Source organism: Hyperolius riggenbachi, chromosome 5, assembly GCF_040937935.1.
Source record: "Hyperolius riggenbachi isolate aHypRig1 chromosome 5, aHypRig1.pri, whole genome shotgun sequence".
NCBI lineage: Eukaryota > Metazoa > Chordata > Amphibia > Anura > Hyperoliidae > Hyperolius > Hyperolius riggenbachi.
This window is the reverse complement of record NC_090650.1, coordinates 423165918-423186918: the sequence shown is the minus strand read 5'-3', so window position 1 is coordinate 423186918 and position 21001 is coordinate 423165918. Positions and strand designations below refer to the sequence as shown.

Below are 21001 nucleotides of genomic sequence, written 5' to 3'. Positions count from 1 at the left end.
TACACAGTTTTTTGGCAGTTGGACAGAGCAACTGCCATTCACTAAGTGCTTTTGAAAATAAATAAATCCCTGAGAATCCCCTATGAAGAGATGAATTAGTCCAAAACATGTTGCTTCTGTCAAATTTTTACTACCTACTGTAAGTGACAGCAACATAGGATAAAAGTAATGTAAGGCTCATTTTACTCTGGAAAAAAAAATACTTTTTATTTGTCTATGTTTGCACATATTTTACATTTTACAATTTTTCGCTATAGTGCCCCTTTAAGCTTTATACAGTATGTTCTGGGTCAGTAGATACAAAATTAGATGCTAATAATCCAGGCTGAATGCAAACTGGTTGCAAATTGTATGCAACCTGAAATTGTCAAATGCACTTCCAGCCAGTTTTGATTGCTCAAGTTCCAAACTGCATCAAATTTGCATTGTCCTTGACCATGGCCACTCATTAGCATCTAAGTCTGTCATGCTGCCTTATTGTGTCAGGTCAAGACAAAGTGATGGTGACTGCAACTTATAATGGGGCAGAGTTGTCAACATCAATGCAATGAAAATTGGTTCAAAAATTGGTGAAGATGATTTGATCAAGGATTGTGATTGGTCATTCTGCTCCTCCAATGTTTCGTACACCAGTGTTGATAAATCCATCCCATAATAGCCCAAACAAATGGATGGAGCAGTAGAAGACCTCCCATGAAAGTCCTATAGAACCTGGCATGTGTGTGATCTCAACCAAAACCTCCCCAAACCGATAATATTACATTTGTGTGGATTCACCCTGTAATGAATTGTGCGGTAGCCCAGGCTCCGAGGGGGTGGGGCATCCCAGTATATAAAAGCAGGTTCCGAGTGGGTGGGGCATCCCAGTATATAAAAGCAGTTGCCAAGGGGGTGGGGAATTCCTGTATAAAAAAAGCAGGCTTGGGGGAGGGGGGAATCCTAGTATTTAAATGCAGGTTCCCGAGGGGGTGGGGAATACAAGTATATAAAAAAAACAGTGAGGAATGACAGAAGAGTGGACAGAGTCAGCTGGTAACACTGAACGTGGAGAGCCTTCTCCCCTTGTGCAGTGGAAGAGCTCTTGCACCGGTAGAGGCACTGGTTTTATCTTGAATAAGTTACTGCCCTGATGTGCGCCCCCTGCTGGGATCTTGTAAAAGAATGATACTCCAATATTTCATACCTCCTCCAGCTTGAATGGCTTTTCGGCGGCTTGTGCCTTCTTTTCTGCGTCATCCAACACCACAGCTTTGGATGCCAATAAACCTGTCAGATAAAAGACAATTTGATTATAAATCCATAGTTTCAAGTAGGTTATCACACCTTACATTTAAAGTGGCTCTCCGGACAAAAATTTTATTACAACGATTCACCACTTCACTACTAATTCCTGTGATGGCAAAATAAAAAAAGATTTTATACTCACCCAAGGCGTCCTCCAGTCCCTTGAACACCAAGATGCATCTCTCGCTGTCCTGGCCCGGCTGAGCCAGATTGCCGAGGCTGACTGCGGCTAAACGGAGGCACCCGGGAGATGGCGAGGAATGCATCGGTGCTCATGGGGCTGGAGGAAGCCCCGGGTGAGTATAAAATCTTTTTATTCCCCCATCACAAGTACACTTTAAAATCCAGTGCAATTTGCACCTTTAAGCGCTGCAATAACTTATCACTACTTATCACTCCTAATGATGCACACATTTTTTCGTCAAAAATTAGGGATTCTTTGGGTGGTACATTTTGTTAGGAATTATTTTCTTTATATGTATTTTAAAAGGAATAAGAAGGATAAAAATAAAAAAAATTCTTATTTCTCAGTATTCAGCCATTACACTTAATGTGCTACTGTAGATAATTTCCACAGATTTTATTTGCTCATTTTCCCTGGTTATTTGGAAATAAAGGTGTACGTTTTGGTTTTCTCATCGTACTAAATAACTAATTACAAGCCCTTATTTACAAAAATACCAGTAATACTACCTCATGGCATACATATTTAAATAGCCAAGTCCCTAAGTTAACAATTTATGTATTGTCTTGTAAATTCCGTCACTTAAAGAGACACTGAAGCGAGAATAATTCGCGCTTCAGAGCTCATAGTTAGCAGGGGCACGTGTGCCCCTGCTAAAACGGTGCTATCTCGCGGCTAAACGGGGGTCCCTTCACCCCCAAACACAAAATCAATGACCAAATTGGTCGTAGATTTTGCTGCTGCTGAAGGCAGGGCTAACGGCTGCAGCCCTGCCTTACAGCGCGTCTATCAGCAGCGCATCGCCGCCTCTCCCCCGCCCCTCTCAGTGAAGGAAGACAGAGGGGCGGGGGAGAGGCGGAGATACGCGCTGACAGTTGCGCGTGGGGCAGGGCTGCGGCGGTTAGCCCTGCCCCAATGCAGAAGCGCTCCCCCGCTGCACCGAGGGGGATTTGGGGGTGAAGGGACCCCCGTTAAGCCGCGGGATAGCGGCGTTTTAGCAGAGGCACACATGCCCCTGCTATCTATGAGGTCTGAAGCGAGATTTATTCTTGCTTCAGACACTCTTTAAGATTTATTATTACAAGTGTGTTATATGAGGGCAGGGAGGCTTAAAGGGGTTCTGTGGTATTATAAAAATCAAACAAGCGGACACTTACCTGGGGCTTCTATCAGCCCCCTGCAGCGGTAATGTCCCACGCCATCCTCCTCCGATGCTCCGTTCCCCGCCGTTGGTCCCGTGTAATCACGCGCACGTGCTCGCTCCCGCGTGCGTCATCAGGAGCTTACTGCACAGGCGCAGTACAAGAAAACTTCATAGCAGTAAGCTCCCGATGACGCCAGCGGGAGCGAGCATTATTTGTCTGTTTAGACGATTATTAAACCGGGACCGGCGACGGGGAGCGATTTGATTTTTATAATACCACAGAACCCCTTTAAAGAAAGGGATTAATGGGCTTGTTATAGGCATCTCAAACTGTGGCCCTAGCAATTGCATTTTTTTTTTTGCAATTACAGATGTCCACGAATTTTAAAAGGAGTCCTCGCAGTCACTCATGGCTCCTCCGGTCCCCCGCCACCAGCTAGTTTCGTTCTTGCCACCTCGCAGTCAGCGGGCCGCCACGCGTACCTTTGTACACATTCCTGTTGGTGCAGGAAGCTATTGTGGACATTAACAAGTACATTTTTACGAGTTGCACCAGTAACGCGGACATTTTTCCGCGTTACTGGTGCAACTCGTAAAAATGTACTTGTTAATGTCCACAATAGCTTCCTGCACCAACAGAAAGGTACGCGTGGCGGCCCGCCGACTCCAAGTTGGCAAAAACGAAACTAGCTGGCGGCGGGGGACCGGAGGAGCCATGAGTGGCTGTGTGTGTGTGTGTGTGTGGTGGGGGGGGGGGGGGGGAGGAGGGGGGTGTGCAGGTTCCTACCTCACCTCCCGAACCAGCACCCCCCTCAATTTAGTTGTAAAAGCCACCATTTGGTCAAATGAGCTGGCGCCCTTTGACTTGGACATACTTCTCTGCGCATGATCAGTATGTCAGATCAGCAGCCTTGTGATTGCACTCCCCATACATAAGCGTGTCCACCCATATAAAGAGTACCTTTTGGCCCCAGACCATATCTCCCTCCTCACATGTGTTCCTGACTGCCTGTCTGCTTATATCCTCTTTCATAACCTCTCACTTCATAAAATTTAATAGGAGTAAAACAGAACTAATCATTTTTCCACTCTCTCTGTCCACCTCTCTGTCTGATATAACAATAAATGTTAATAACACACCCCTATAACTTCATTTCCCGAAGCACAGTGCTTAGGGATAACATTTCACTCCTCTTTCTTATTTATTCCTCACATTCACTCTCTAACCAGCTCCTGTCAACTCCAACTCAAAAAGCTATCTCGCATCCGACCTTTGCTCACTCAGGACACAACTAAAATGTTTGTACATGCTCTTATTGTACCTCGCTTGGACTATTGTAATACATTGCTTGGTGGACTACCAACTAACAGACTGGCCCGGCTCCAATCTGTACTGAACTCGGCTGCTCGTTTCATTGATCTTTCTTCCCGCTCTTCCTCTGCTTCTCCTCTCTGTCAAGCTCTTCATTGGCTGCCAATTAATCAGAGGATCCAGTTCAAACTCTCAACACTACCCTCCAAAGCTCTCCACACAATCTCTCTCCGCTGTTCATCTCCTCATTAGTTTCCAGATACCAAGCCAACCGCAATCTCAGATCTGCACATGACCTTCTTCTGTTCTTTAGAATCACCTCCTTGCATTCACGTATACAAGATTTTTCACATGCTTCACCTCTCCTTTGCAATCCCCTTCCACAACACATCCGTCACTCTCTAATCACTCACTTCTTCTGACAAGCATACGCTCTAGCTTAGGCCATTCCCCATTCGACCTCTGGCCAAGTTTCACTCCTTAACCACTTTATCCACCACTACAGTATATCTACGTCCTCTGTGACTTCATCTAAGCCACGAGTCAGAAGCAGTGCTGTGCAGGATTGGGCTTGCTCCTGTGCACATTTCTGGCACTATCTGCTGCAGCACTAATTGGTGAATGGGAACATATGTTTCCTGAGCTAATGAGATTGATTTTTACCATTAAAAACACTTTTATTTTCTCAGTTCATAGTGAAAAATACACTCAACAAGCATTATCTCAGAATCAAATATCTTCACCATAAATTGTGACAGGAACATAATCTAAGTTTTGTGATAAGCGGTAAGAGTAGCCAAACAATATTTGTGTTTTTTTATCTGCAGTAGCACTTTTTATTTTTTAACTGGAATTGGTATAACTGAGAAATGTGGGTTTTTTTCTATTTTTTTCCTTGTTTTCCCATTAAAATGTATAGAAAACAAAATTGTTCCGAGGGGAAAAATGGCATACAATGAAAGCCTAGTTTGTCTTGAAAAAAACAACATATATTTCATTTCTGTATCATAAGTAGGGATAAAGTTATTTCTGATTAAATAAGGACATAGCTAAACTGTCAAAACGGCTCTGGTCCAGAAGTGGGAAACAAGGTCTGGATGTGAAGTGGTTAATAATTACCTAAAAACACACTGCCACTAGTTATGATTATTGGATATTACCTCATTTCTTACTCCCCCTACTCATTTAGATTGTAAGCTCACAAGGGCAGGTCTCTCTCATTCTTACGTGTCTTGGAATGTAATACATTTCATTCATCATGTTACTTTTGTTACTGTAATTACCAATTCTGTATATTGTACCAATTCCGTATTTAGTATATTGTTGTATACCTTTGTTTATATCATTTTGTACCTCATGTTTGTTTCTTACTTTGTATAGCACTATGGAATAAGTTAGCGCTTTATAAATCAATAATAATAATGAATAATAGGAACAGGTCAGTAAAGAGTACCTGTAATTTTATTTAACCGGGCACGTTTCGCTTGGAACGAGATGGTTTGGCTCATTTTCCTCTTAAGCACCAGATCATCTTCTCGCTGCTGAGGGGACAGCTTCACCACGTCTTCCAATGTAATTTCTGCTCAGAGAAAATAAATTGCACAGTCAAGGATTTTTCAGTATATTACATTAATATGCACTGAGGTATTATGATTGAGGTAATACAACTCCTGTGTGGCTGAAGAAAACACTTCTCAGAGCAGGGAACTGATAAAATGTTTTAACCTTTTACCACCTGAGCATTACGGACGGGCTCAGCTCATCCAGTAACGTCGCGGTGGATCGCTCAGGCCCTGGTCGGCCGATTTGCATAATTTTTTTTTCAAACATGCAGCTAGCACAGCTGGGTGTTTGTTCCGCTCGCCGTCTATCCGCCGCTACCCACCATGGAAGAGGGCCCCCCCGCAGACCCCTTGCGCAGCCTGGCCAATCACCACCAGGCTGCGCTATGGGTTGGATCGGGACTTCCCCTGACGTCATTCCGATCGTCGCCATGGCGACGGGGGAAGCCCATACAGGAAATCCCGTTCAGAATGGGATTTCCTGTTGGGTATGATCGCCAGCGGCGATCGAAGGGGTGGGAGGGATGCCGCAGGGAGGGGGAATCATGTAGCTAGCACTAGGCTAGTTACATGATAAAAAAAAAAATAGGTCAAAAAAACCCTCCCGCAGCCGTGCGCCACAAATAATCAGAACGCTAGGGAGAAGGATACCCGAGGTGACATGTGACATGATGAGATAGACATGTGTATGTACAGTGCCAAGCTCACAAATAACTAGGCTGTTTCTTTTTTTCCCCTCTGCCTGAAAGAGTTAAACATCAGGTATGTAAGTGGCAGTTTCTGTCTGAGTCAGGACTGGGTCAGACTACAGTGTGACCCTCACTAATAAGAAATTACCACTATAAAACACTTTCCTAGCAGAAAATGGCTTCTGAGAGCAGGAAACAGATAAAGAGGATCAATAATTCATAAATTTTAGCTCTGGCCTACTTCAAAGAATGTGTCATTGAGCAAAAACAATAAAACGGTTAAAAACGTAAAAAGTAGATTTAAACATAAAATAAAACTGTGGATTATCTTAAAAAGTCATTTTTAGGAGAAGTAGGATAGTTTATTTCATTCGTTTATTTTCGCCTCGGGTGTCCTTTAAAAACAAAATAAAATTAGGAGATTCCATGGAAGTCCTACTTAGGTGTAGAAATGTAGGTATAGAGAATGTTTTAACTTCTAAGATTATTTAGACTTCAGGATTGCTTAAAAGAAACTCTGTAACAAAATTTTCAGCCTTATTTTTTCTATCCTATAAGTTCCTATACCTGTTCTAATGTGGTCTGGCTTACTGCAGCCTTTCCTCTCTGCAGTCTCTGTAATATATCTAATCTTTTCTTTGTCAAGCTTTGTCGACCCAGAGAGAAATGCACTGCTCTGCTCTGATAGGGAGAAGTTATGCACACCTCTACGCCCCCTGCAGGCTCTGTGTGTGTGCTTTGTTTATTAGTCACAGACAGATTTCTGCTCTCAATTTCAGCTTGTCTGAGGGGGGAGGGAGCTGCCCATGCTGAGAAATTGTGAAAATCCCTGACTGGAGTGCAGATAATTTACTATGTAATAAAAACTTGTATACTGTAACATGAGATATATGATATAGATATATATGTATGTATATATACACACATACATATATACATCACTTCCTGGTTAGCGGCCATGCTTTTTGTGTGTAAACACTGCCTAAAACTGGCGATTAAAAGCCAAAATCGCGTCGGGGAGTGGTGGAAAAAGCAAAGAGGAATCCAGGAGATCACAGTGACCTGATTGGTATGTTTTTATTGTACAAATCGAACAGTACAAATTCTCTTTAAAGGAGTTATCAGGGGTTATTGAAGAAAAGGAATGCTACTTACCGGGGGCTTCCTCCAGCTCGCCGGGGGCTTCCGTCCCTCGCCGCAGCTGTTTTCAGCCGTTCGCTGCAGGTCCGTCCCGGTCCCCGGCGATGACGGCAGAGCGACCTCCAGGTCGCTCTGTACTGCGTCTGCGCGAGCGGCGCTGTCAATCATCGCCACGTGGGCCGGAGCGGACTGCGCAGTCCGCTCTGGCCCACGTGGCGATGATTTAAAGAAAACCTGAAGTGAAAATAAACTTATGAGATGATTATTTCTGTGTATTTTACTAAAGGCAAAAATAAAGAACTGAGTCTCATATTTTATGTTCTGGCCATACGCAGATCAATTTGGAAGAATTAGAGTACTTCTCTGAATCAAAAATGAGAGAGTTGATTGAATTGTAAATCTATCAGCTGCCTGTACACGGGAACTGACATCTGAAAGATCACATCGACATAGGTTACTCTTGGCATGCAGTGATCATGCTCTAAAGCAGTGGTCCTCAAACTGCAGCCCACGGGCTGAAAGCGACCCACCAAGGCTTTTTCACTGGCCCCCTAAACTCAAAATGTATAACTTACAGCTGCGGCCCACTGCACCTTTAAATATCGTCGGCTCGCATATAGAATATCAGTGCTGGCGCCACCTATCCACATACTGTAGAAGCCAGAGAGCAGTCATGTGCTGGCTTCCAATCAAATTCTGCATCAGGTGACGCTGCTGTCCAACTGGACTGCAGGGTGTCACCTGGGCATGCTTCACTGTCTGGTGCACAAAGACGCTCTTTGGGTGCCGCATGGCTGAATGGCTGCTGCTGGGAGTTCTCCTCCGGGCATGACTGGGGGTAATCAATACCTAGATTCAATGCAATGTTTTTTAACATCATTTTATGTATGTTCCGGCCCCCCACAATTCTGAAGACTGTTGACCCGGCCCTTGACCAAAAAAGTTTGGGGATCCCTGCTCAAAAGTATGCCATCGACCCATTATCGAGCAAATGACCAAAGAATGCATTAGATTCCTACATAGCATGTCCAACATGTCCGATCTAGTAGGTTTCGATTCTTTGGTTGAGCGATTGGACACTATGTAAAATAATTTGATTTCTATGCGATTCGATTAATAAAATCGCTGAAGATGATCGATGTGACATAAAAATCGAACAGTGTATGACCAGCTTAAAGAGACACTGAAGTGAAAAAAAAATGATGATATTATGATTTGTATGTGTAGTACAGCTAAGAAATAAAACATTAAGATCAGATACATCAGTCTAATGGTTTCCAGTACAGGAAGAGTTAAGAAACTCCAGTTGTTATCTCTATGCAAAAAAGCAATTAAGCTCTGCAACTTTCAAAGTGGTGGAGAGGGCTGTTATCTGACTTTTATTAACTGTAAGTAAACAGTTTTCTTTTTCTCTGCCAGAGAAGAGTTCGTTAGTTCACAGACTGCTCTGAAAGAATAATTTTGAATGCTGAGTGTTGTGTAATCTGCACATATTAGAGAATGATGCAATGTTAGAAAAAACACTATATACCTGAAAATAAAAATATGAGAATATTTTCTTTGCTGCTAATCTTCTAGTAATTATTCATAGTACACAACCAATTCATTATATCATTATTTTTTTCGCTTCAGTGTCTCTTTAAAGCGTACACGAGAAGATGCTCAGATCAGAAAGGAAATGCTTACCCAAAAGCCTCTAGATTATACATGTCAAACTCTGGCCCACAGAGCCATCAAACTTACCCCACAAGTGGTTTCCCCACTTTGCATGGTTTGGCCCACTCTAGACCACCAAGGAAGCTATATTAGGAGTGAAGCCCAGGATAACCAAATAGGAGAGGGAGGGGGAAAGCGCTATACCAAATAACTGTTAAGGGGAGTGAGGGGTGCAACTAGACATCAAGGATCTGTATGGGGGAGGGAGGGGGCCACTAGACACCGGAAATCTGTAAAGCGGAGGGAGGGGACCACTGGACACCAAGGAATTGTATAGAGGAGGGAGGAGGGCCACTAGACACCAGAAAACTGTATAGGGAGGGAGGGGAGGTCACTAGACACCAGGGAACTGTATGGGGGAGGGAGGGGGAACTAGACACCAGGGAACTGTATAGGGGAGGGAGGGTAGCACTAGACCTCTGGGAACTGTATGGGGGACGGAGGGGGGCACTAGACCTCAGGGAACTGTATAGGAGAGGGAGGGGAGGTCACTAGATACCAGGGAACTGTATAGAGGAGGGAGGGTAGCATTAGCCACCAGGGAACTTTATGGGGGAGGGAGGGGGCGACTACAAACCAGGGAACTGTATAGGGGAGTGAGGGGACCACCAGACAACTGTATAGAAGAGCCACTAGATACCAGGGAATTGTATAGAGGAGGGAGGGGAGGTCACTAGATACCAGGGAACTGTATAGGGGAGGGAGGGTAGCATTAGACACCAGGGAACTTTATGGGGGAGGGAGGGGGCGACTAGACACCAGGAAACTGTATAGGGGAGTGAGGAGACCACCAGACAACTGTATAGAAGAGAGCCACTAGACACTAGGGAACTGTATAGAGGAGGTAGGGATGGCCACTAGACCCCATGGAATGGTATAGGGGAGGCACTAGACACCAGGTAAACCTATAAAGGACGAAGGTGGCCAGTAGACATTGAGGTTGGCACGCAACTTGGCCCCAGTGTTCAATTTCGGCCCACTTTGTATTTGAGTTTGACACCCCTACTCTAGACCCTGCAGAGGCTTCCCACGACCTCCTCCAGTCCCTGGTTGTTGATTGCGGACCCCTCAAAGATTTCATACAAGGGCTTAATGGGAAATCTGCTCGAGGCTGCGGTCCTCTTCAAGCATGAATGCAGCCGCACTGCCCCGGCACCAGTATGGACACATCTGCATAGTAATCTGAAGCCGCTCATGCGCAGCCTTGCTCCCACGGTGCAGCACGGCCACCCTGGTGCTTGAAGAGGAGAGGAGCCTGGATCTTCTGGAGGGTACTGGTGGGTATCAGCAGGAGGGAGGAGGACCCGGGAAGCCTCTACAGATCCAGACGCTTCACCCTTCCTACGTATTTCCTTCTTCACCTGAGCTTCAGCTTGGATTCACTTTAATACACGTATGAATCTGCCAGTTATCTGTGATGCAATGAGTCGCATCAATAGTGATTTCAATTTACTATGGCAGCTTGACGCTTTTGTGGCAATATAAGAGCAGCAATGTCATCATACCGATGTTCTGACTAGACGTGGGCATCTCTTCCTTGTGGAGCAGGTCCATGGGCTTACTGACGGGGGCCTCCTCCTTCTTTATGGAGGATTTATGGACTTTTCTTTCATCTTTATCCCTGTTGCTGTTCACGCTGGTCCTCGGCTTGATTGTCTCCTTGTTCTTGGCTGCCGCAGCTGCTACCTTCACTAGAGCAATCCAGTCCTGCATTGGGGGGTGGAGGGGAATAACCATGTCAGTTGTAACACAAATCATGTACAAAGCTACGCACTCAATCATATACTGACCAGGTAAAGAATGACCCTATCCAACAAAAATGGGTTTGAGTCTTGAGTTTTTTAGGCCAGAAAGGAGATCCTCAAGTCTTGGAGAAAAGCCTCCACTCCTACACTGGGCACCTGGGCAAGCTTGGTCAACAAGATGCTACCTTTATATAAAACAACCTAACTCCAGAAGGTACCCTAAGAAATATGAGAAAATCTGGGGGGAATGGGAAGCAAAACTATAAGACTCCACAAGCCTTGTCTTCCCACCTATACTTGATGGGTTGTGGCAATGATAAGGTGGATTAGATGACAAGAGGGGGGGGGGGAGGGGGATGTGACTATCTCATCTCTTTTTCTACTTTTCAATCTGGAGAAATACTGTATATACTCACATATAAGCTGACCTGTGTATAAGCCAAGGTACCCACTTTTCCCTCAGAAACCAGGAAAAAGTGATTGACTCACGTACAAGCCCCCTCCCCAGTATATCCCCCCCTCCACAGTAGTCAGATGTTCCCCCAGTACAAGTCAGCCCCTCTCCCCATAGCCAGATGTACCCCAAGGATCATACAGCTGTGTCTCAAGAAGCCACTAGATTGCCCCACAGGAAGAATTCCCGATCATTGCACCACTGACACGTTGCTTGCACGCTCCACTACACAAGCCAGGGGACACAGGTAGTCCTGAGAAGCCCACTCTGCACACCATGTTGCAGGGAATGGAGGGCAGGGACACAGCAGGGAGCCAGATGGCAAGAGCAGGATCACTAGTGCACAATCCTTACACTCCTCTGCCAGTAACAAAACCTGCTCCACCATCCGTTCTGCTCCACTGACTCGCATATAAGCCGATGGGGGTCACTTTTCAGCTCATTTTTTATGCTGAAAAATTAGGCTTATACACGAGTATATACAGTACATTACTAAGAACCACTAATCCAGTGTGGAAATTGCACAACATGATTTATGCTTGAATCTACAGTTTATCATTAAAATTGATTGAATTCTATGACTGAACTATGCGAAAGATCAGTAACACTGCAACTTTCACATGTCACAAAGAAGTATGACTCTAGATACTTTTGCTGTCTCTTTAATTGTTGTATTTTGTACAAAATTAAAAATAAAATTTCAACTGAAATAAAAACAAAAAAACCCCAATCCTATGTAATCAATAGCCGATCAATATTTGATTGCCATTTTTTATTGAAAATACGATCATAATATTGCTTTTTTCTCCTGGCGGACTAAAATCGCTTCAAAGCTGCAGCTCCATGGGGGACCAGGATCATTAGGGAGCCGTGCCCAAAGACACCTTACTGTTTTACAAGCTAGGTTGAACCGGGATTCAAACCCTGGTCAAGAGCTCAAATTTCATATCAAGTGCAACAGCCTTTCAGTACGCTATCCAGCCGGCTCCATACATTCTCTCTCGCCAACATCTCACACGGGTTGAGAGGCCCTTCTAAAAGGTGTCCATACATTACTCAATTTTCCATTGAGAGATTAAAGGAGTGACTTTATTGGGCAATCAAAAACAGCGCGATTGATGGCAAGTAAATCGACAAGTGGCCCACATGCTGCAAGTGAGATCCTATGCGGGTCTCCTTCTCTAATCGAGCTGAACGATGTTGTGCCTCCATGCTCAGAAACCAAAATTGATTCTGTGTCTAAATCATGTGAACAGCAGCCAATTCCGTTACGATCGACCAAAATTTCCCACCATGCTGAATGAGTAAATTTATCGACTTAGGTAGATATCGGCCAATTACCATTGGCCAAGCAGAACCGAACAGTCGAACAGGAAAAATTGAGTAATGTATGAGCACCTCAAAGTGAACCAGAGGTGAGGCACCCTCATGTATTTTACCATATATATCAGTAGGAACATTAGAGAAAACCCCTACCTTGCTCTCTGTTTCATTATTTACTGTTCAGTCTGCCTGTTATCAGCCCTGATAAAATCCCCCACTGAGCATTCAGTCTGGCTTTGCTCAGGAATTATTATAGCTGAGTCATTATAGCAGTGCTAGAAGGGGGCAGGCTTGGGCTACAAAAGACATCAGAGAAGAGAGACTCAGCTATAATGATTGGGCAGCACGGTGGCGTAGTGGTTAGCTCTCTCGCCTTGCAGCGCTGGGTCCCTGGTTCGAATCCCAGCCAGGGCACTATCTGCAAAGAGTTTGTATGTTCTCTCGTGTCTGCTTGGGTTTCCTCCGGGCACTCCGGTTTCCTCCCACATTCCAAAAACATACGGATAAGTTAATTGGCTCCCCTTAAAAAAAAATTGGCCCTAGTCTACAGTACTTACACTTCATAATATAGACATATGGCAATGGTAGGGATTAGATTGTGAGCTCCTTTGAGGGACAGTTAGTGACAAGATATATATATACACTGTACAGCGCTGCGTAATATGTCGGCGCTATATAAATACTAAATAATAATAATAATTCCTGAGCAAAGTCAGACTGAATGCTTAGTCTGGGATTTTATTAGGGCTGATAACAAGCAGGCTGAGCAGTGAAGGATGAAACAAAGAGGAGGGTAGGTGTTTTCTCTAATGTTCCCACTGATCTATATATATATTTTTTATTTTTTAAGGGACAGTTTGGTGACACACATTGCTCGATGTTCTCTGAAGAGTCCTGCAGAAGTTATTTTTGGTGCTATAGAAATGTATAATAACAATAATGATTTCTCACCTGGCCTTTAGCATCCTCCGGCATGGATTTAATGTGCATTTTTTTCAGGCATCGGATAACTCCGTCATAAAACTGCACAGTGTAGGTTCCTAAAGAAAGAAGGGAAAGAAACCATAACATTAATTGTGACCTCATCTGCATTATCACTGAATCATGCACACATTAATGCAGATATCAGGTATGCCTTCTGTGGTGCCTTTTGATATATCATATAGAATGCATCATAAACCCTGCAGTCTTATTTCGATTACAGAATCCCAAAGTCCCTTCATTTACACAAAGAGTTTAACTTTTCCAGCACAGAACTTAATTAAAGGATACCCGAACTGACATGTGACATGATGAGATAGACATGTGTATGTACAGTGCCTAGCACACAGATAACTATGCTGTGTTCCTTTTTTTCCTTTCTCTGCCTGAAAGAGTTAAATATCAGGTATGTAAGTGGCTGACTCAGTCCTGACTCAGACAGGAAGTGACTACAGTGTGACCCTCACTGATAAGAAATTCCAACTATAAAACACTTTCCTAGCAGAAAATGGCTTCTGAGTGCAGGAAATAGATAAAAGGGGTGAATAGTTCATAAATGTTATCTCTGGCATACTTCAATGAATGGGTCATTGAGTAAAAGCAATAAAACAGTTAAAACTTAAAAAGTAGATTTAAACATAAAATAAAACTGTGGAATGTCTTAAAAAGTCATTTTTAGGAGAAGGAAGATGAGATACAATCGTTTATTTCATTAGTTTATTTTCGCCTCGGGTGTCCTTTAACCTTTCTAGCTATAACTCACAGAACAGAGGTAAAAGTAGCAAGTTCTTGTCAAAGGAATCTTCCTGGCCGTATAAGCACCCTCTACCAGGTTAAGTAACCATCGATCTCAGACTGGCTGTGACAGAAATCTTTAAAGCAGACGCAGTCTGAGAGTCTCCAAGATCCCAGGGGTTTAACACCTCTAGAAACTCTACCAGGATTCAAGATTCAAATAAATCCTCATCACACACTTGGCTTTGACAAGAGGAAGATGACCTTCCAATCCATAACTTCCAAACTTTCTTCATGTTTCAAGTGATAGGGATCTATTAGGTGGCTCATCTGTGCAGAGGTTGTTGGGCTCAGGCTGACACCCGTTCTGGGAAGAGTCCAGACAAACCGGACCTTCCAAACGTGGAGTTGTACACGTTCAAAGTAACTGTAATAATAACTATGTAATAACAATCATGTCAAGGATACAGTTACAGCTGAGAGGAGAACTGATGTGTCCATGTTTCCCTATGGCACAAGTGGGTGATACTACAGTTTAACTGTGTGCTGAGCAGAAAGCTGTTATGGTGTAATGGTCATATTCAAAATGGAGGACGGAGAATTCCTTAGATCACAGTGGACAAACAGGATGCAGTAGAGGAGAAAGAGATTGATGAGTAGACTACACAGGAGGTAAGTATGACTTGTCTATGTTTATTTCGACATTTAATTTTCAATTCAGGTTTTCTTTAAAGAAAGCCTGAGACAAAGGGAATAAAAGAATTGATATTTACCTGGTACTTCCATTAGCCACCTTCAGGCCGAGGGTTCCCTCATAGTCTTTCCAGGCCACGCATGAGCGTCGGAGAGTGACTGAGCCAAGTTACTAGGACAGCTAGCGGATGATCTGAGCACCTGGGAAGATGGTGAGGGAGTCCATGGCCTGAAGGTAGCTGGAGAAAGTCCCAGGTAGGTATCAATGCTTTTAGTCCCTTTATCTCAGGTACAATCAGACGGACGCAGAAATGGAACAGGAAGCCTTCTGGGTAAGGTTCTGAGTTTGTGCACACGAGAAATATGATGTGTAGCCCTCATCCCAGCCCCAGTGTACAAACCTTCCTTATTTATGGCCTCTATCTTGGCAGGATAATACCGACAATCAGTCCAGCGAGCCAGGACCTCTTCCCCTTCTTTGAAATCCTACAAAATATTAACATCAACATATCAAAATCATATTTTGTTTTGTGAAGCACTACAGAAAATGTTGGCGCTTTATAAATACAAATAATTTTTACACACACACACGTATTCTGGAATAGAAATAGTCTCACTGCTTCATGTAATAGTGCCTCTCTGACTACAATGCAGATTGCTGGAGACTAAAAAGTCACAGACACGCCCACTGTCTATGCAAAGTTTAATCACTCCCTGTAGCTTTCACCTGGAAGCAGTGGCAGCGCTACACTGGGGCTTACTCAGGCTTAAAGTGGATCCGAGCTGAACTTTTACTCATTGCATAATTGTGTTCCTTTTCCTATAGTTTATAGGGCATTCCTCAACCCAAATACTTTTTTGTTTTTGTTGTAATACTCTAATTCCCTGTAAACTAAATAAGCCCCACCCACAGTTTTCAGAGAGCCTTGGCAGTAGCAAGGGCTCATGGGAGCTCAGTCTGGGCAGGAGGGGGAGGTGTTACTAGCCAGAGAATTCAGAGGCAGAGGGGAGGAGGGAGGGGGATTAGATTTTTTTCAGTCTGAGTGCTGATGGTGCAGATAAGCCTGCCTCTGTGTAATGTTTACAAACAACATGGCTGCTGTCATTGTATCACAGGAAGAACTAATCATATTCTATTAAAGCAGTATGCAGACAGATTTGCTGTTTAACACCCTGGCGTTCTATTAAGATCGCCAGGGCGGCTGCGGGAGGTTTTTTTTTTTTTTAATAAAAAAAAACGATTTCATGCAGCCAACTGAAAGTTGGCTGCATGAAAGCCCACTAGAGGGCGCTCCTGACGCATTCTTCTGATTGCCTCCGGCAATCAGAAGTAACAAGGAAGGCTGCAATGAGCAGCCTTCCTTGTTTGGCTTTCCTCGTCGCCATGGCGACGAGCGGAGTGACGTCAAGGACGTCAGCCGACATCCTGACGTCAGCCGCCTCCGATCCAGCCCTTAGCGCTGGCCGGAACTATTTGTTCCGGCTGCGCAGGGCTCGGGTGGCTGGGGGGACCCTCTTTCGCCGCTGCACGCGGTGGATCGCCGCTGCACGCGGTGGATCGCCGCGCTGCGGCGGCCATCAGGTAGCACACGTGGCTGGCAAAGTGCCGGCTGCGTGTGCTTTTTATTTGATCAAAATCGGCCCAGCAGGGCCTGAGCGGCACCCTCCGGCGGGGATGGACGAGCTGAGCTCGTCCATACCGCTAAGATGGTTAAACTATCTAAACTGTACATAAGATATATAGACAAGTTACTTGTTATAGTTCGTCTTTCATCTCGGATCCGCTTTAAGCCCCAGCTGACAAGCAGTCAGCCCCCCCGGCAGGGTTGCCAAGCAGCAGGTGGGATTGAAGCGGAGAGAGAAGAGGGAGTGATGGGCACAGCGGTGGGGAAGGGGGGACGTCTCCCCCCCTTCCCTCACCTTGGGGCTCCCCCTCCAGATACGAGCGGCTGGCAGCGGCGGCAGAACACTTCCTCTCTTCCCAGAGTGGGAGAGAGAGAGATCTGTGCGCCAGTACTCTGGTCTAGTCTAGACCAGAGTAGTGGCGCACAGATCTTTGTCCCGCGCTGGGAAGAGAGGAAGTGTTCTGCCGCCAGCCCGCGTGGCAGTAGGAAGGATCGTGCCTAAGTTAGGAGTGCACGCTATGCTAGCAAGACGGTGCGTAGTGTGTGCTCGCTTGTATTAACCTGCGATTTTTAAGCATGATAGTTGTAGTAAATTAGCCTGATAGCTACCTCCCTATCCCTTGCTGTGACAAAACGCAACACAAATGATCAACATACAGTGTGAAGACGTACACAGTTCTCCTCATCTTCCCGTAGCCCCTCCTTCCTCAGTGCAGGCCTCTCCAGAGGGCGGATCCGGGTGCTGTCCCAGTGAATCCACTCATCGTAGCGACTGCTCCAGCGCTCAAAATGTACCAGCATTCTCCCCTCCTCGTAATCGATCTTCTCAATCTTTGATGGGTACCTGAAACATAAACAACAGTCAGGTGACTGACTGACATACATGAATAGAATTCCATGCTTGGGATATTTTGCTTTCAGTCAGTAGTAGTCCTACATTCAAACTATGCATCGATAAACTATCCTCCTCTTGTCGTCTCCACATAAAAAACATCTCCCACGTCCGACCTTTTCCCACACAAGACACTACCAAACTTCTTGTGCATGCCCTGATTATCTTATGTCTAGATTACTGCAACTATCTGCTCTGTGGCCTCCATGCTAGCTGGTTTACCACACCACAATCCAACATGAACTGCTGCATGGTTGTTTTTTTAAGGAATTATTTTTCTTATCTATTGAGTTCAGCCCCCCACACATCTTTTTTCTCATGGGAAAATAACTACATAATTCCTGGGGTTGGGTCAGAGAGCTGGGAGCTCCCGAGAACATCACAGATCCAGCTATCTGAACTAAGTCCGGACCTGGTAAAGCAGAAACCATCTAAACCAGGGCCAAAGTTGGTGTTAAGTACAAGGGCAACAGGGTCGATTGCCCCACAACTGATTTAATAGAATCTTTGAAAACTAGTAAACTGGGCCAATTGAGGGGATGAATACATTTTTGGGCCAATCCAGTCAGTATTTGTGGATTCCAAGAAGAAACGTTGGTTGTCCACCAGGTATTGAAGCTGTAACTCTGTCCATGTACCAGTTTCAGCTATTCTCCAATTGTTGGAAATATAGGACTGCCTTATACTATTTGGATAGATATGCTATTGCCAGTCCTCCTAATTTCCTATCCAGGATCATAGTTCTGTGTGCAATTCAAGGTCTCTTCCTCTTCCAAAAAAATGTAATACAGCTTGAAAGAAAGTGATAAAAATATAGGTCAATTCTGGAACAGGAAGACAATCTTTGGCAGGAGAAGCATACAAGCGGAGGATACTTTTATTCCCGGCACAGTACACGACCTGATGAAGCGGTTGTAACCGCGAAACGCGTTGTCATTTTCCAAAGTGCCCTATTAAAGATCTTATATCGTATACTATGGGACTGACTACTTATTTAAGGTAGGATCTGTCCACACACTTATAACCATAGCTAGCCGAAATGGTCAGATTATGACTGAGATATATACTGCTAGTAACGACTAACAAATTACCGATTTATCGTTGAACCAATTGGCTTGTATATCTCGTTTATATATACCCATCTTCTGTCTCGTGCACTATTTTACAAGTATCCTCCAGGGCGCCTCCTACCCTCCTGTATCAGTAACTTACCCCTGGGACCAGGGGACACACCTTGACAGGTGTCATCTTTTCCGAAGGAGCTGCGACCATAGAAACTTCAACACAAGGCCTAGTGGGGACGGTACTTCCCCACATGCGACATACAGTGGTTGCTTAACGTGCAACTCGGCTTTGTGAGTATAACTGATCTTTTCTTAACGTTTGATCAGAGCCGCACGTGAGATAATACACCAGATCGGGCTCCCGGTGTTTTCCCGTTCCCTTTTCTCTATTCTCTTAGTACATACTTGTATTTTTAGGCATATAAGACACTCCAAACCAGGGGAAAAAATATATATATACTAAACCTGGTATGTCCAGGAGCATCTTGAAGATGTTCTCGCCAATTATTGTGTCCCCCTTGTACCTTATGTGTCCTCCTGTGTCCCCTTCTGCCCCCGTGTCCTCCTCCGCTCACTGTGTATAGTGATAAGCAGCGGCAGCACGGGTCACCTAATCCATCAGAGTCCATGTTGATCAGAGACCTCTCCTCTCTCTCACTGATCCTCTAGTGCCGGCTTCTGCTGGTCGTGTCATCAGCTTAAGGCGGCACTAGGGGAACAGTAAGGCAGAGGAAAGGTCTGATCGTCGCTGGCTGCCTCTGCTGATAACCATACCCCGGAAGCGGAGGAGGACACAAGGGGAGAGCAAATGAGACATGGGGACAATACAGATAGTACCTGACATTACGGCAGGTTGACGGTTTGTATTAGTGGGCTGGACTCCCTGGATTTGGCTTAAAAGACACTGACTTTTACCCCCCATTTTTGGGGGGAGAAATAGTACACCTTATATGCCAAAAAATACAGTAATTATGACAATCCTAGGTTTCAGTGTTCTCCCCAGAGATTTTTTCCAGCCGGGTGGCATGAAAAAGTAGCCGTGTGGGGCGAAATAAGAGAATGCAGGGCTGGTGCTTCTGTGTGCAACTCTGCTTTCAGAATAGGAGGAGGTGAGCAGATGACAGCCGGGTGCTCACCAAAACTAGCCGGGTGGAGCATCCAGCCAAAAGAGCCTGGGGAGAACACTGGGTTTATAAATGGTCTGAGGAATGTACAGTTTTCCAACCTGAAATTTTACACAATTGTATGGAGCGTGGAACTGGGCCAATCCAAACCAGCAGAAAGTGTATTTGGTTAGCCCAATTCCAAAGCTTATACAATCGGTATCAAGTTTGTATGTGAGCTGGTAAAAAAAAGTTAGTTAGCAGTTATTACTAAACAATTGGAACAAGACCTGGTCAATTCAGGACAATTCTTTACTATAATCCCCCACCTGACCCGGGGCATAGCTACCTAAGAGCACAGAGATATGTTCATGCTGGGTCCGCAGAGCACAAACAGTGAAGAAATAGGCTGCATGCAGAATGTTTGTGACCAGGTAAAAAATCAGGTCCTAATGGCCTTAAATAGTTCCCGAAGCGCACAACCAGGACAGCGCTGTAGTGCGCAGGGCTGTGGAGTCGGAGCAATTTTGGGCACTTGGAGTCAGTGGTTTCATAAAACTGAGGAGTCAATGAATTTTGTGCCAACTCCACAGCCCTGGAAAGTAAAGGTGGCGACTAACGAACCAATTTCTAGTAAAAAAAAAAATTGTTTGAGCGATCAGAAAATTCTGATCAGAAGAAAAATCGTTCTCTACACAATCAACAAATTTTTACTTCCTATCTATCACAACCAACAAGAAAATCCAAATTTTGTTTTGACGAAAATCCATTCGGACGACTATTTTTATATTGTGCCCATTAACAGAGATTATTTACAACCAATCCAATAAGAATTTCTGATCGCTCTAATGATTTTTCGCTAGAAATTGGACAGTTAGTGGCTACCTTAAAGGACATGCGAGGTGAAAATAAACGGATGAGAAAAACAATTGTATCTATCCTCCTCCTGCTAAAAATGACTTTTTTAGCTATCCCACAGTTTTATTTTATATCTACTTTTTAAGATTTTACTGTTTCATTGTCTCTGTTCAATGACACATTCATTGAAGTAAGCCAGAGCTCAAATCTATGAATTATTGACCCTTTTTATCTCTTTTCTGCTTCAGAAGCCATTTACTGACAGGAAAGTGTTTTATAGCTGTAATTCCTTATCAGTGAGAGTTATGCTATAGTCTGACCTGGTCCTGACCAGGGGTGAAACTGTCACTTGCACACCTGTTTAACTCTTTCAGGCAGAAAAAGAAAAAAAGGAACACAGCATAGTCATTTGTGTGCTTGGCACTATACATACATGTCTATCTCATCATGTCACCTCAGGTGTCCTTTAAGGAGTCGGCGTTGAGTCGAAGCAATTT

The 21001-nt window shown here is 44.4% G+C and overlaps 1 protein-coding gene across 5 annotated transcripts in view; it reads right to left on the bottom strand.

Moving 5' to 3' along the window:
* PHF20L1 (PHD finger protein 20 like 1) overlaps window positions 1-21001 on the bottom strand; it is a 139275-nt gene that overhangs the window by 90999 nt on the left and 27275 nt on the right. For 3 of the 5 annotated variants that reach the window (XM_068238039.1, XM_068238043.1, XM_068238040.1), the window contains exons 3-8: window positions 17245-17431; window positions 15364-15448; window positions 13505-13593; window positions 10537-10738; window positions 5378-5503; window positions 1184-1266 (exon numbers count right to left, since the gene is read on the bottom strand). In XM_068238039.1, the coding sequence (XP_068094140.1) occupies window positions 1184-1266; window positions 5378-5503; window positions 10537-10738; window positions 13505-13593; window positions 15364-15448; window positions 17245-17431 (772 nt within the window). The remainder of the gene's footprint in view (window positions 1-1183; window positions 1267-5377; window positions 5504-10536; window positions 10739-13504; window positions 13594-15363; window positions 15449-17244; window positions 17432-21001) is intronic. The other 2 variants (XM_068238042.1, XM_068238044.1) reach the window with 1 other exon arrangement.